At 39.8% G+C, this 14730-nt stretch overlaps 1 protein-coding gene across 2 annotated transcripts in view; it reads right to left on the bottom strand.

Moving 5' to 3' along the window:
- The window catches only part of NALCN (sodium leak channel, non-selective), a 253954-nt gene that overhangs the window by 25845 nt on the left and 213379 nt on the right, over positions 1-14730 (bottom strand). For both annotated transcript variants that reach the window (XM_086611009.1, XM_086611015.1), the window contains 10 exons: positions 13124-13225; positions 12627-12696; positions 11293-11384; positions 8202-8324; positions 5823-5879; positions 5332-5452; positions 5099-5230; positions 3092-3259; positions 1759-1863; positions 949-1055 (listed from right to left, as the gene is read on the bottom strand). In XM_086611009.1, coding sequence (XP_086467135.1) covers positions 949-1055; positions 1759-1863; positions 3092-3259; positions 5099-5230; positions 5332-5452; positions 5823-5879; positions 8202-8324; positions 11293-11384; positions 12627-12696; positions 13124-13225 — 1077 coding nt within the window. The remainder of the gene's footprint in view (positions 1-948; positions 1056-1758; positions 1864-3091; positions 3260-5098; positions 5231-5331; positions 5453-5822; positions 5880-8201; positions 8325-11292; positions 11385-12626; positions 12697-13123; positions 13226-14730) is intronic.

Genomic DNA, 14730 nt, shown 5'->3' with positions numbered 1-14730 from the left:
TAACAGTTATGCTGATTAGGACAGTTTTTGCTTATTTCTGGATCAAGCTGAAGAGGATCGAATTTGCTTACTCGAGGAAGAATTTGTCTGAAATATACAAAAACAAAGACTTCTGCAGATGTCAGAGTTTCACTGACTATTCAAATCACAGTATATTATTTCATTAGTGTAGGATGGCTGTGAATCTGCCACTGCTGGTACATTCTTTATTCACACACATAGTCAATTAAAATAATTGTCACTGTTTAGCTGATTTTGCAAAATATCAACCAACTTCAAAATGTAAACAATTAAAAAGTTTTTTTTTGCCTGATCAGGTGTTGGGAAATATTAAATAGACTTTATCAGATACTAATAATAAACGTAATGTTAGCTCTTAAATAATTTTTACTGCACTGCTGCACTAGGTAGACCACAAGGATTCCTTGCATTGGAAACAGAAAGAAGCTGCTAGCTGGCATGGTTGATTGCTATAGAAGAGAAAGGCTGGCTTTATGCATGACTTGCTTGTTCTTTTTTTTGTGGGTAGCTGTAGGCAGGTTGATTTCCCTTTCTTTCTTTCCCCATATTTTCCTATTTATTCTTAAGTTCTGTTGTTGACGTATGGCTCTCAAGATGCCTTCATAATAGTACTAAAGCACAACTAAGTGATAATCTAGGTTCAAGTCACTAACTCTATTGTAATAATAATCACATCTAATTCCTATCTAGGTTCGGTACTTAGAGGCAATTTTTTCATTTCTGCTTTATGAATAGAACAGCAGGTTAAATCTGGAAAAGTTTCATATATCTGGCTTTTTACTAAATATACCAAAATTTTTACCCTTAATATCATTTAACTTACAATAAAACTCCCCCATCAGTAGTTTAACGTCATGAGATCTGAGCCATTTTCTACATCAACAGCTGAGTTTTTGAAGAAAGATAGACCAATGTGTAGCAACTCACCAGACTCGTGGCACCCAAAATCCAGGCTTTTTCTCTCCAGGTCTTAACTTTAAATTGAGATTTTTGGAAACACTTACATTGATTCTGAAGATGCCATGACAATCTTCCTATAGTGAAATAAACCATAGCCTGAGATTAAACAATGGCCTGTGAGAGATGCCAAAATGCCATCATGGTCAGCATACTTGTCATGATGGGAAGCAATGTAAACAGAAATGAAGGGTTATTTACAAGTCTGGGATTAATAGTCATGGACCTTTACCCAAAGGAAAAATGCATCTTAGGAAGGATTCAAAAAACCATTCTTCCAGGACTAAGAGTGCTTTTCATTTTACAAGACTTATCTTGCCTTTCACCTCTTTCCTAAAGACCATTGCTCTCTTCAGGTGATATTTCTCTAAATGGCATAAGAAACACAGTCAACTTTCTTCATGTAACTTACATGGCATTCCCAGTGCTTTTGACCTCTAGCTGCCTAACCTGTTTTTTAGCTGCTGACCTGGGAATGCAAAGGTGTCATATTCCATGGTTAATTCATCCAGTCCTTTGCAGACAATGTGGCAGGAATTTGACAGCTTTTTCAGAAAGTCCCCAATATTTGGATTTGCATTATGTTTTCACATGAAAACCCAGCCTTACCCTCATTTACTCACTCCTTTATCACCATTTCCTCCATTGTCCTGCTCTGAACAAGAAAGTGCCCAAGATCTCCAACTCTCATATGATAGCTCTGATTACCCCTCTGGCTTTCCCTAGCAGGCAGAAATGGCATAGCATACCATTATTTTGAAGCAGGAAAGCAGTTCTTACCCTAGAGATGATGTGTGGATCGTTGCATTTAGCCAGTTTTCCAGCAAACAGCTGCACTCCAAAGCTTGCAAAAACAAGCATTAATGTCAGCAAAAGAATAGAAACCTGTAAAAATGAAGTTAGAGTTGTCAAGCTCTCCGCCTGCAGACTTGAGAAAGGGGGTCAGATCCTTCTGTGAACTGCAAGGAGGATCGTTGTGTTGCATACACCTGGAGAAAGGCTTTCACGACCAACACGTTACTTTAGGTGCTGATCCAGTGACCAGGTGCTGTGTCATTAATATTATTGTTAGTAACATAGCATCTAAGAATTGTAGATAAGGATCAAAGCTGACATTGTAGATAGGATCAAAGCTTTCTTGCACTCAGTGTACAACCTTGCTAAATTCCACAGGCATAAGAATTGCCATTCACTTTAAAGAGAACTCTTCAAGTACTTATATACATGCTGCTTCTGTTTTGCTAAATCAGTCTTTACTAATTAATCCGAGTAAGCCATTGTTAGATATTTAATTCCACGATAGCTACAATAAAAATATGCATGAGCACCTAATGATGTAAATATCTTCAATAGGATACAGTACCTATGAAATGTTAACTAGCTTTATACTTTTTTTCCTTGTTCTATTACTGTCTGCAAATATTTTCTAGCTCAGCTTTTTATAACGACCTGACCTAATACAATATTGTGTTCAGGAATAAAATGTCTGTTGTTTAGGCTGACACATATCACTTAGGGAAAGTTGGGTCCCAAGACAATAGATTAGGTTCTGATCAAGCAGTCACAAACTCTATTATTATAATAATTATTATAATTACTACTACAACAACAACTGCATAATCATGATCATAATAACAACAACAATGACATAACAATGAGATCCAGATCTGTGATGAACAATTGCATTGTCTCTAGTTGCCTCACAAAAAACTTGGAGGTAGAGACCTTCAGCTCAGAATCCAGGTTTACTTTAGTTCTTGCAGAGCTACCATACCCTACTTCTCATCTTCCTTTCCCAACTAGAACTGTGAATAAGGGGTAGATCTTATTTCAGTAGTCTGCCTGTGTAATTATGGCCAAATATATACTGAAGGAATAACATAATTTATAAAAGAATTATTACAGCAGCTTTATTCAGTATAAACGTAAAGGAGTTACTTATATTCCTAAATTTTAACTTGTTCTTTGGTCATCTGCAGTGGAAGCTGCAAGGAAAAGTAAGCAGACAACAATGGAGAAAAGATTGGAAAACATAAACATTATAGCAAAATGGTATCTTATTACTCCTCCATATCTTCTTTTTAACAAGAAGAATGAAATAACAGGCACATACCAAAAAGATTTCCTTAAAGCCACTGAATAGCTCTCGCACCACTTTTCTCATCTGAGGGACCAGTTTGAAAATTCGAAGAGGTCGGAGGCAGCGGAGTACCATTAAGAGCTGAGCTCCGGATTTGGCAGGCACGTTCTGTGGCATCCAGCACAGGAATATCAAACTCACCTTGAGGAGACAGGGCAGGAAAAGGCAAAGAAGGATTACGCTTACAATGTCTTACTTGACATAGACACAGCGTGGAAGATCAAGGAACACTTCTCTTCCTTAAAATTAAAGGGAAGGTTAAGGCAAAACAAACCTAATTTAGAAAAAGGACTTGGATCTCCAGTGCCCTGGCTGATTGTCCCAACTAATGGGCATCAGCTTCAGTCTCTGTCTTCCCCTTTGACTCAAAATCTATTTTATTATTTTCAGCAGATGGAACAGTTTCAAAAGAAGAAATCGAATTGGCTGATTCAGAGCAGGAACATGAACGACATTCTTGGAGCAGGCAGCGGCATCTCTCTTCTCTCTTCTCATTTCAAACAGAGATTCTATCCTGAAACTGAGATATTCGCGCCTGCAAAGCCTCTTAACAGTTTCCTCGCCAGTTTTTCCTACCACTTTGTTACCAGCATAAGTAGTTTTGTAACGGTGTGATTTTATCACAACAGTATTATGCATTCAAAAGTGTTTGAAAACAGCACAGCTGTGTCGTGTAGCCTGAACGACGTCTGAAAGATGGTTATTGATTATAAAGTCTATTAATTATTTCTTATTTTTTAAAAAAGGTATTTTTGAATATACATATAAGTATTTTTAAAAAAATACTTATATAAAGTCAATGTTATTATAGGGAGACAGGTGAGAGTGTTACAAAGAGGTAAGTGCACAAAAAATGGAGGATCAAGCTGACATCACCAATATGACTGAAAACATAATACCATTTGTTAAAAACAACAGTGGTAAAAGACAGCTGCCCCACCAAACCAAAAAGATTTGCCAGTGCTTCTGACTTTCTTTCACACTCTTTTAAGACCACCACAGGCACATTTGGAATATCCAGGCTACACCACCTAAATTTTCCTTCAGACAACCAGAGGGATTCAGAGGGATTTCAAGAAACTAATGCACATACAGATTATGCATACTACAGTAGGAGTTTTGTATAAGTATGCATATTTTTATTTATGCTAACAATGGAACCTTTGATACGAATTAATCATGACAAATTTTATGCAGCACATCTGTCTGGTGGATTAGTCTCTGAAAGATTTAATCTAAATCCATCAAAGCCATTTTGCTTAGTAATTTCTTTAGTTAGAAAATATTTCATACTGTATTACACTGAGCACTTGTTTTGACACATTTTGTGGTGCTTACTGCCATAAGTGAAGAGGAAATGGACCCCCTTCTCTTGTATTTGAATGGAATGCAAGAAACTTCTGGGGGACCAGAAAATAGTAGCATATTTTTTTTCCTGAGAAACAGTACTGACAGGTATGGAATAAAGAAAGATGTTGCTTTGCTTTCTTTGTGCTCCAGCAACAACAGCAACAACGATGTGCTCTTCTGTCAAACAGCAGAGGCTTTTGAAACACCTTCTATAAAGCAGGAGAACTTTTGAGAGGGGAAGAAGCAAAGAATGACTAAGAAATAGATAAAGATTCTCCTGCATAAAAATGCTGAAGCAAGGTCAGAGATCTTGAGTTTACTTTGGAATGAAATCAGGTCTGATACTTAAAACATATGAACAAATAAACAACTAAAAGGGCCCATACAATGGCTGTACACTAAATTTCCAGATGCTTATCACATCAGTGTATTTTTAGATGTCCAAACAAACATTTGTACACATTACTGATAGGACTGCACATGAAAACAGCAGTGTTTGTACACAAGTTACACTACTGCATTTGCACCAGGGTGCAGAGCCATACTTCTTAACATTACAAAACATTTATATATCCAAAGAGATCAAAGTTAAGAATGCTACAGAAACCTACCAGAAATATAAAAACTTACAAGATAAATAAATATGTCCATAACTCCTCCAAAGTCTCTAATGACAGCTGTTGGTGTAAAAAACAAGCCATCTGCCATAATCTTCAGATTAAGCTCTATGCTCATGAATATTACAAAAACATATTCAGCAATCTGAAAATCAAAGCAGAGAACAGTCATAATTTAGGAATAGGCAGTGGAGAAAAACAAGGTGGCTGTGCTTCATTAAATGTAAAATGATTCAGTGACAGTACCTGGAGTGTTGGAGCATGCATAACTCTTCTAAAGGGGGATTCGAACATCATGGAAATGCAGGAGCATATAGTAACAATGATCATGACCCAGTCCAGGTAAGTAACCAAACCCAACAAGTCACTGTGAACAATACATAAGGATAACCATTACAGAAATGCCAAGAGCTCTGTGTCACTTGTATTGTGTCTACACCACAGTTAAGTGCTTTCCTATGAAAAATAAATTAAGCAGAGGAGTGTCAAAGATTTCAGAAATGCATAGTAAAACCAGGGAAGTGACATGCAAGTGAAGAAGACAAGTCTGATAAAAAAAATGCTCTTCCTACTCATCCTCCTCCCCAAACAACTCCATGGAAAGAAAAACCTTTTTTCGTGAAAAAAAAAAAACAACACACGTGCATGCACACATACACACATACATGCATGTGTGTGCTCACTCCCTTATACTGCAGGCTTATGTGACCAAGTAAAATTACTTTTGCAGTGCTTACTAAAGCTGATGGTATTTGGTATTTTTCACAGCTCCAGTAACAGGATCTGTTTTAGAACTATAAAAAGAAGAAAAGATACAGTCATTTACATTTTATTTTAGTTAGCATTATAATTATACCATGCATCCATCACCTCAAAGTAATTTATATCCAAAATCAAGGCTACATTTTAACTTTGGCTTCATTTTAAATGTCTGTGTAAGTTTCATTTAATTTTAGTCATTTTGTCAACACAGCTAGTATCACTTTAATTCATGGCCTATCTGTAATTCCTCTAACAATTCTTTAAACTCCTGGTTTTTTAGGTCTTACTTTCGTAAGCAAAGACTTAATTTTGTATTTTGCCTGGGGACGGGGTGAGGGATAACCTGCTACTGAATTTTATGTTCCAAATGCTTCTTCAGGAGTTCTTTCCTTTTACTTCAAAACCTCTTGGACCATATCCTCAGTTGACACACAAAAAAAATCCTTCTCCAAGCCCTATTTGTTTTATTACTTCTTCAGTCATTTTCTGAGGAATATTTCTAGTTTCTCCATATCAGAATTTTCCTATGATGAAATTGTCGGTTTCATCTACCATATCCAAACACCCCGTAGGCAGCCAGAGAGAGTGAGAACCACTCTATAAGTCATAAGCACATATCTAGGTGACACAAGTTAAGTTCTTGCTCCAGCAATTATTTAGCCTTTTTATGCAACACAGATTGGCTTCAGCAGGAGAAGCTACAAGAATCCTATCCAAGAAGCCTCCCCTGCCCCAGTGGTTGGGGCACTTTCTACTTATCTTTCAAATCCTTGTGGCAAATCATGCATCACAGGATCTGTACTGAGGTATCCTATATCCCACGTGAAGGCTCTAGCCATGTGAAATTGCCATCGCTTCCTCGCTGAGCTTAAAGTGAAAAATGGACTGACCTGACTTGAGGCATTACCACCAGAAGAGATCTCATGGTTATGAATTACAAGAACGCAAGATGCACACAAGGACAACAAGAGGCATCTTCCACAGGCCAGGCTCACCCACTTACACCAGTCAGTATACAGAATACACCGGTTTTAGTGCCTTCCCACTGAACCCACTGACTCGTGCATCTTAGGCTCATGCCTCTTCCCCACATTGTATATAGTGGCATTTCTCCACGTTCTTTTACTAGAAGAAAATATCTGTCTTATCAGTTTGAAAAAAATCTCTAGAATATTTTACTTTGCAAGCTGGATGGGATCATGAATAAAGTAGGTAGGTTTAAAATAAATTAAAAAATGACTGTTTAACAAAATCAGTTTCTTCTCATAATTGCAAACATTTTAATTAAACTGTTTGTAGTATAAATATCCTGTTACCCCTGGGCACTCTACGATGCTAACGGGCACTGACATGCATTTGACAACTGGACGGGAACTCATGTTTATGTTTTGTTTTGCTGTTTTAATTTGCAACTGCTTCATGGACCAGTGAGCGACAATCAAGTTAGCAGTTGCATAGAAAAGTAGGCAACTAACTCAAGGATGTCCTTCTACATATGTGACAGAACACTTAAATATAGGTACGGTAAAACTGGGTATCTAACCTTCCTGTTGTTCTATCCTTGAAGTAATTTGTTGAAGGGAACAACGAAAATTGACAGCAAAACAGGTGCTCAAACCTGGTCTTCCAAGCGCCAAGCTCACAGCCTTGAGCTATCTGCTGTCTTATGCTGCCTGTTTGCAAGGGGACATGCATTAACCCTCTAAAATTAGGGTGCCAGCCATTGACAGAGGTTTAAAATAAGTGCTATGAGATGATTTTATATCAAGCTGCTTGTACATCAATCTGTATCTGCCACGCTTCCATACACCTACAGTTTACAGTTACTGAGTCTTCCTGGTTTTCACTTGGTCTCAGCTTCTGTGCTTTCATCTCCTACTGCTGAACACCTCCCATCCCATTCTGCGTTTCTAATTATGGGCTAAAGAGTCTTCAGATGAGCATAGGTGGGACTCATTTCTCTTCATCTTTTCCTATTCTTTGAATAACTGCTGGTGTACAAAAACTTCCCACCCCAGAATAGGGAATAGGCAGGCCATTGCAAGCTGATTCCCCAAGGTCTAAAAATGAGGGTACAAAGCACTACCCCCTCCTCTCAGCTCACGTCTGTAGTTTCCCCACAGTCTTATCCCTTCTCAGCGTCACAGACCGCTCAAACACATCTGCCCTCATGCAGCACTTTACTGCTTCCTTTCCTCCAACAGCAAGACTATACCATAGGCAACTGACTGCCAGTTCGCGTGGTGACCACATTATACGCAGTTTCCCTTTCAAAATAGAAGTTAGACTTAGATTTCTGAGGACATGAAGGTAAAAACTTGTCTGAACCAATTGTTGACACGGAATAAACTTACGCGTTAAAGCGAGCTCGTACCACCACTCGGCAGAAATTCCTGAATCTGTGCTCACGACCAACTATGAAAAGTGGTTTATCAAAATATGGATGATTCTCTCGCAGCTCCTCCTCTTGGACTTTCCTTTTGAAAGACAGAACATAAATTATTAAGTGATATACATTTAATGTGGCGGCAATGAAGTCAAGGGTGATCAAAAGATACTTCAGGGCCCTGGGACAGTTGGTAAGAGAATCTGGAGCACAGGTTATTTTTTGCTCTCTTCTTCAACTAGTTGTGGGAAGCGACATTGGAAGAAACGGACACACCCAGTCTACTGACAGGCCCATGGCTCCGTGTGGTGTCACCACAATTTTGGGTTTTTCGATAACGGAATAGCCTACACGGCACCAGGCTTTCAGGTGCCAGATTGGATTCATCTTTCGCAAAGAGGGGAAAAGGGTCTTTGCACATCCTGACCAGAAGGACTGAGTGGATGAGGCCCTTTATAGACAGATAGAAGTAGCCTCACATTCACAAGCCCTGGTCCTCATGGAGGACTGCAACCACTCCAACATCTGTTGGAGGAACAACATAGCAGAGCAGAAGCAATCCAGGAGCTTCCTGGAATGCGTGGATGATAACTTCCTTCTCCAGGTGATAGAGGAACCAACGAGGAGAGGTGCTATGCTGGACCTTGTTCTCAACAACAAGGAGGGGCTGGTGGGGAATGTGAAGCTCAAAGGCAACCTTAGCTGCAGTGACCACGAAATGGTTGAGTTCAAGATCCTTAGGGCAGCAAGAAGAGCACATAGCAAGCTCACTGCCCTGGAGTTCAGGAGAGCAGACTTTGGCCTCTTCAGGGATCTGCTTCGTAGACTACGATGAGATGAAGCCCTGGAGGGAAGAGAGGCCCAAGAAAGCTGGATAACACCTAAGGATCACCTTCTCCAAGGTCAGGGGTGGTGTATCCCAGCAAAGAGGAAGTTGAGCAGAAATGCCAGGAGGCCTACATGGATGAACAAGGAGCTCCTGGACAAACTCAAACACAAAAAGGAAGTCTACAGAGGGTGGAAGCAAAGACAAGTACTCTGGGAGGAATACAGAGAAATTGTCTGAGCAACCAGGGATCAGGTTAGAAAAGCAAAAGCCCTGATAGAATTAAATCTGGCCAGGAACATCAAGGGCCACAAGAAAAGCTTCTATAGGTATGTCAGTGATAAAAGGACTAGGGAAAAGGTGGGCCCTCTCTAGAAAGAAACGGGAGACCTGGCTATCCAGGATATGGAGAAGGCTGAGGTACTCAATGACTTCTTTGCCTCAGTCTTCACTGGCAATAGCTCCAGCTGCACAGCCCAAGTCACAGAAGGCAAAGGCAGGGACTGAGAGAATGAAGAACCATCCACTGTAGGAGAAGGTCAGGTTCGAGACCATCTAAGGAACCTGAAGGTACACAAGTCCATGGGACCTATGAGATGCATCCACAGGTCCTGAGGGAACTGGCAGATGAAGTTGCTAAGCCATTATCCATCATATTTGAGAAGTTGTGGCAGTCCGGTGAAGTTCTCACTGACTGGAAATGGGATACATAACTCCCTTATTTAAAAAGGGAAAAAAGGAAGACCTGGGGAACTACAGGCCAGTTAGTCTCACCTCTGTGCCTGGCAAGATCATGCAGCAGATCCTCTTGGCGACTGTGCTAAGGCACATGGAAAATAAGGGGGTGATTGGTGACAGCCAACATGGCTTCACTAGGAGCAAATGGTGCCTGACAGATTTGGTGGCCTTCTATGATGGGGTTGCAGCATTAGTGGATAAAGGAAGAGCAACTGATGTCATCTACCTGGACTTGTACAAAGCATTTGGCACTGTCCCACCCGACAACCTTGTCTCTACATTGGAGAGACATGGATTTGACAGATGGAGAACTTGGTGGATAAGGAATTGGCTGGACGGCTGCACTCAAAGAGCTGCAGTCAATGGCTCGATGTTCCAGTGGAGACCAGTGATGAGCGGTGTTCCTCAAGGGTTGGTATTTGGTTCAGTGCTGTTTAACATCTTTATCGACGGCATGAACAGTGGGATTGAGTGCACTCTCAGCAAGTTTGCTGATGACACCAAGCTATGTGGAGCAGCTGACGTGTTGGAGGGAAGGGATGCCATTCAGAGGGACCTTGACAGTCTTGAGAGGTGGGCCCATGCAATCTGCATGAAGCTCAACAAGGCCAGGTGCAAGGTCCTGCACATGGGTCGGGGCAATCCCAAGCACAAGTACAGGCTGGGCAGAGAATGGATTGAGAGCAGCACGGAGGAGAAGGACTTGGGAGTGTTGGTTGATGAGAAGCTCAACATGAGCTGGCAATGTGCGCTGGCAGCCCAGAAAGCCAACCGTATCCTGGGCTGCATCAAAAGAAGTGTGGCCAGCACGTTGAGGGAGGTGATTCTGCCCCTCTACTCTGCTCTTGTGAGACCCCACCTGCAGTACTGCTTTCAGTTCTGGGGTCCCCAACATAAAAAGGACATGGAGGTGTTGGAGTGGGTCCCGAGGTGTGCCACAAAGATGATTCAAGGGCTAGAGCACCTCTTTTACGAAGACAGGCTGAGAGAGTTGGGGCTGTTCAGCCTGGAGAAGAGAAGGCTCTGGGGAGACCTTCTAGCAGCCTTCCAGCACTAAAAAGGAGGGGCCTACAAGGAGGTGGGAGAGGGACATTCTACAAGAATGGGTACTGATAGGACAAGTGGTAATGGATTTAAAGCAAAAGAGGGTAGATTTAGATTAGCTTTAAGGATGAGATTCTTCTCTCTGAGAGTGGTGAAGCACTGGAACAGGTTGCCCAGAGAAGCTGTGGATGCCCCATCCCTGGAAGTGTTCAAGGCCAGGTTGTGAGCAACCTGATTTAATGGACAGTGTCCCTGCCTGTGGCAGGGGGTTTGGAACCAGATGATCTTTAAGGTCCCTTCCAACCCAAACTATTCTATAATTTATGCATCATACCTGGAAAAAATATTCCTTATACTTTGTTCTTTTTTCATAATGACTCATACTTTTTACTTTATACAGAGTATACTCAATACAGAAAAGTGTGTACTCAGACTTTTGATTTTTAAATACCTTTTCATTTCAGCTTGTTCTTTTTTTTCTTGGATCATCTTTATTTCACTGTCTTCTCTCTGTGCATTTCTGTATCTCACTGTGTTGGAGTGCTAGAAGCAAAACGATTCCTTTTAAATGAGGTCTGAGGGTTGTTGTTTTTTAATGTTTCAGATGAACACAAGATAAGATATTTTACATAGGAAGATTCAAATGAAAAATCTTTCCAAATGCACTGCACATCAACTCAGTCAAGTATCTTATACAGTATTTTCTATCTGCAGCACAAGGCTGCTTATTTTCATCAAGGTTAATTTTAGTTTTAATTTCATGTGTGAAGTCCCATCCAATGCAACTTTTAACTTTAAAAGCAGAGGTCCTGTAAGCTCAGTCAATCTCTCTAAACTGGAATGAAAACCATAAAAGTTACTAAGGACAAAGGGTGGGAAAGAAAAGGCTTTAGACACTTTCAGCTTCCCAAGTTTGCTGTATGTGCTGCCAGGCAGTGAGTTGTGCAGAACAGACAGTTAGCGACTGCAGAGCTCAGGGAGAGGGGAGAGGGAGAGGGAGGGAGGACAGTTGCCTGAGCTCATCCAGTGGAAGGTACAATCAGTATCACTATTACGAGTTAACAGAGTCTTTGGAGCACTCCCGGAGCAGTAATACTGGATGTTACCCTTATTAATGGACACAAGGAAAGCCACATTTGCATTAAAAGATTCGTAACCTACAGTTTCTTTCTACTATCATGCAGGGTAATTCATTAATTACTTCTTATGCAGTTGTTTCTAAGTAAGAAGCACATCTAGAAAATGACTACCGTAGTTTGGAAATGGAGAGACTAGTATCGCCCCTTCAATTTTCATAGTCACAGAGATCCACAAAATATCATTATGAAATACATGAAATACATGATTACTATTCTCCCTTTTAGTCTTTGTCCTTTTGTCTGACAGTTCTCATGTTTGAAAAGTATTGTTAAACCTCCTTTGGAAATGTCGAAGTGCTGTTTTGCCAGTCTGAGTGATTTGTGCAATTCCAGAGTAAGGCTTTTTAAGGTGTCCTGGGTAGCAATTGTTGAGTTCCTAATGTAGTGTCTACAGCTTCAGTGAATCTATCTCAGCGAGTGTTGCAAAACCAGGAGGTCTTATCAGTGAAATAACTGTGTCAATTATTTTGAGGATAATTCTAAAGCAATTACAGTATTTGTTTTACGATTTCCTTCAAGATTTCAAAAGACAAATTGCAAACAAGATCATAGATCGACATTAGCCTTACACAAGCATTTTTTACATAGTACATATTCTTATTTCTTGTATTCTCAAATTGAAACAAACGTTTTTATGAGGACTTACATCTTGAGTCAATGTTTCAAGAGATTTTCCTCTGCTGATTCGCTGGCTGTTGGAACCATGTCTCAGTGACCTGAAACAATCATAATCAATTTAACGATACATCTCCAGATGAAATTTTGACCTTTATAGGATGGCCATTATAAAGTACTGCTCTCCAGTCACCTACTATCTCAAATTCTTATCATTTTTCTCTCGCTAACATCAGAAGCTTGTATGTTCTTCAGTTGTTTTCAATCTGCTCTAACATAAGCCAATTTCTTTCCTTCTGATCTTTAAATTGATAGCTTTGTCATTGGTGAAGGAAATGACATTTGAAATTAAAAGGCTTTTTTTCCATTTATACAGTAAAATGAATTTCATTATGGTTACAATGAAGAATTCAGTTCTTTGTACAAGTCATTTCAGTTTTTCACACATTATGTATTGCTCAAACTTAATTCTTTTCACCACTTTTATTTTAAGAATATTTTTACACCATCCTTTCTGCCCATGTTTACCTGCGTTCTTGTCGTATGTGATGCTGGACACTAAGTATTGACCTTTCCTTTGCAGGCTGCCCCTCAAAAGATCCACTCAGCATGCGTTGTCTAGTGCAGGCCCTACAAAGAAATAGAATGATGATGACACAGAGGTTTCAGTATAAACGATAATTTCTGAGGTAGCGCATTCAGACAAGTCAGCGTGGCTTTCTGGGAAGCAAGTGCACAGTTTAACAGACAATAATAGTAAAACAAAAGTGGACTTTCTCTGAAAACGTATTTCCAAAGCAATGGTCCCCACTCTGTAACATAACTGCTCGTCTGATGAACATTTCTCCATGCCTTAGCAAGGCCCATCTTTGAGTTTTTTTCAGTTTGCTGTAGAATTTATGGTCCCTCAAGACTTCACTGAGTGTGAAAAGGGTCAATGAATGCACTAATCATCAGTAAAACCGGCTTCTCAGCAATAAAGAGGGGAACAGTACAAGTACAGCTGTCATTTTTGGGTGGCTCTCTTTCAGGGCTATACATGGCAAAATATTTATGTACATACTCAAAACTTACAGCATATCTGTGAGTGTTCTTCTACGTTACTGGGACCATACATGGTTTGAAATGAAAAGCTGCATGTTGCTGATATCCTGCAATATAAAATGTCTGCTCTCTGGAAATGTACTGAATTTGCAGCATTTTGTTATGTGGGTTTTTTTGCACTTGTTTACTCATTTCTTTCATTTTGCTTTTGCTGGATTTTGGCAAACACATTTGACAGTACTTCAGCGGAAATTAGTATTTGTTGGATAGTAAGTGTGCTACAGCTAAACAGAGCACGCATCTATTTGCTTAATAATAAGAGAAGTTTCCACTAAAAGAGCTCACATAACTCTGCTGATGGCTGAGAAATGGAATTTCAACTTTGGAAAAATATTTTAGCTTTCCAGGAATGCTGCAATTTTAAATTGACACAGTGCACATCTTATTGCTCACTCTGTGCTATGCGATCATTCGGAGAAACTCATACAAGATCCAGCTGGTAACATTTCATACTTTTTAATGAACTGAATCTCCACTTTTTTTGAAAACATGAAAAAAACTACATGCTATTGGAGTAATCACTCTATTTGCCAGTCTACTGTAAGGCTTGGATAAATGCTATCCTTGACAGCGCGGGATGATCATGCTTGATGGCAAAAGGTGTCCCAGGCACATTCCTTCCTCACTATGACTTTGTTTTTCACTCTTCTTCACTATTTCTTCTTCTGGGTTTCAACACATAAATGATTGGAGTAGGGATCCAAAGTGAGATCTGGAACAAAAATGAGAGGCTTGGAATGCTTGTCAGTGTCATCACTGTCAATCATATTAGCATGCTAGAAAAATACATTGTTCTACATTCATTATTGCGTTAGGTTACACTATACTGAACTGAAGCATCATGACATTTAAGAAAACTACTGTGTATCTTATAAAACAGCTTATGTTAGTCAAATCATGAACATTTTAATATCAATGGATTTTAAGCATTATATTACGGAGGATGAGACTACATAACACTGTCAGAAGACAACAGATATATCATTTGAATACCTGTCCAATTTTCTTGACAAAAAACACAACGAAACAGA

This window comes from Tauraco erythrolophus, chromosome 1 (genome assembly GCF_009769465.1).
Source record: "Tauraco erythrolophus isolate bTauEry1 chromosome 1, bTauEry1.pri, whole genome shotgun sequence".
Lineage (NCBI taxonomy): Eukaryota > Metazoa > Chordata > Aves > Musophagiformes > Musophagidae > Tauraco > Tauraco erythrolophus.
The sequence above is the reverse complement of the archived record's forward strand: the minus strand, read 5'-3'. Positions and strand labels throughout refer to the sequence as shown.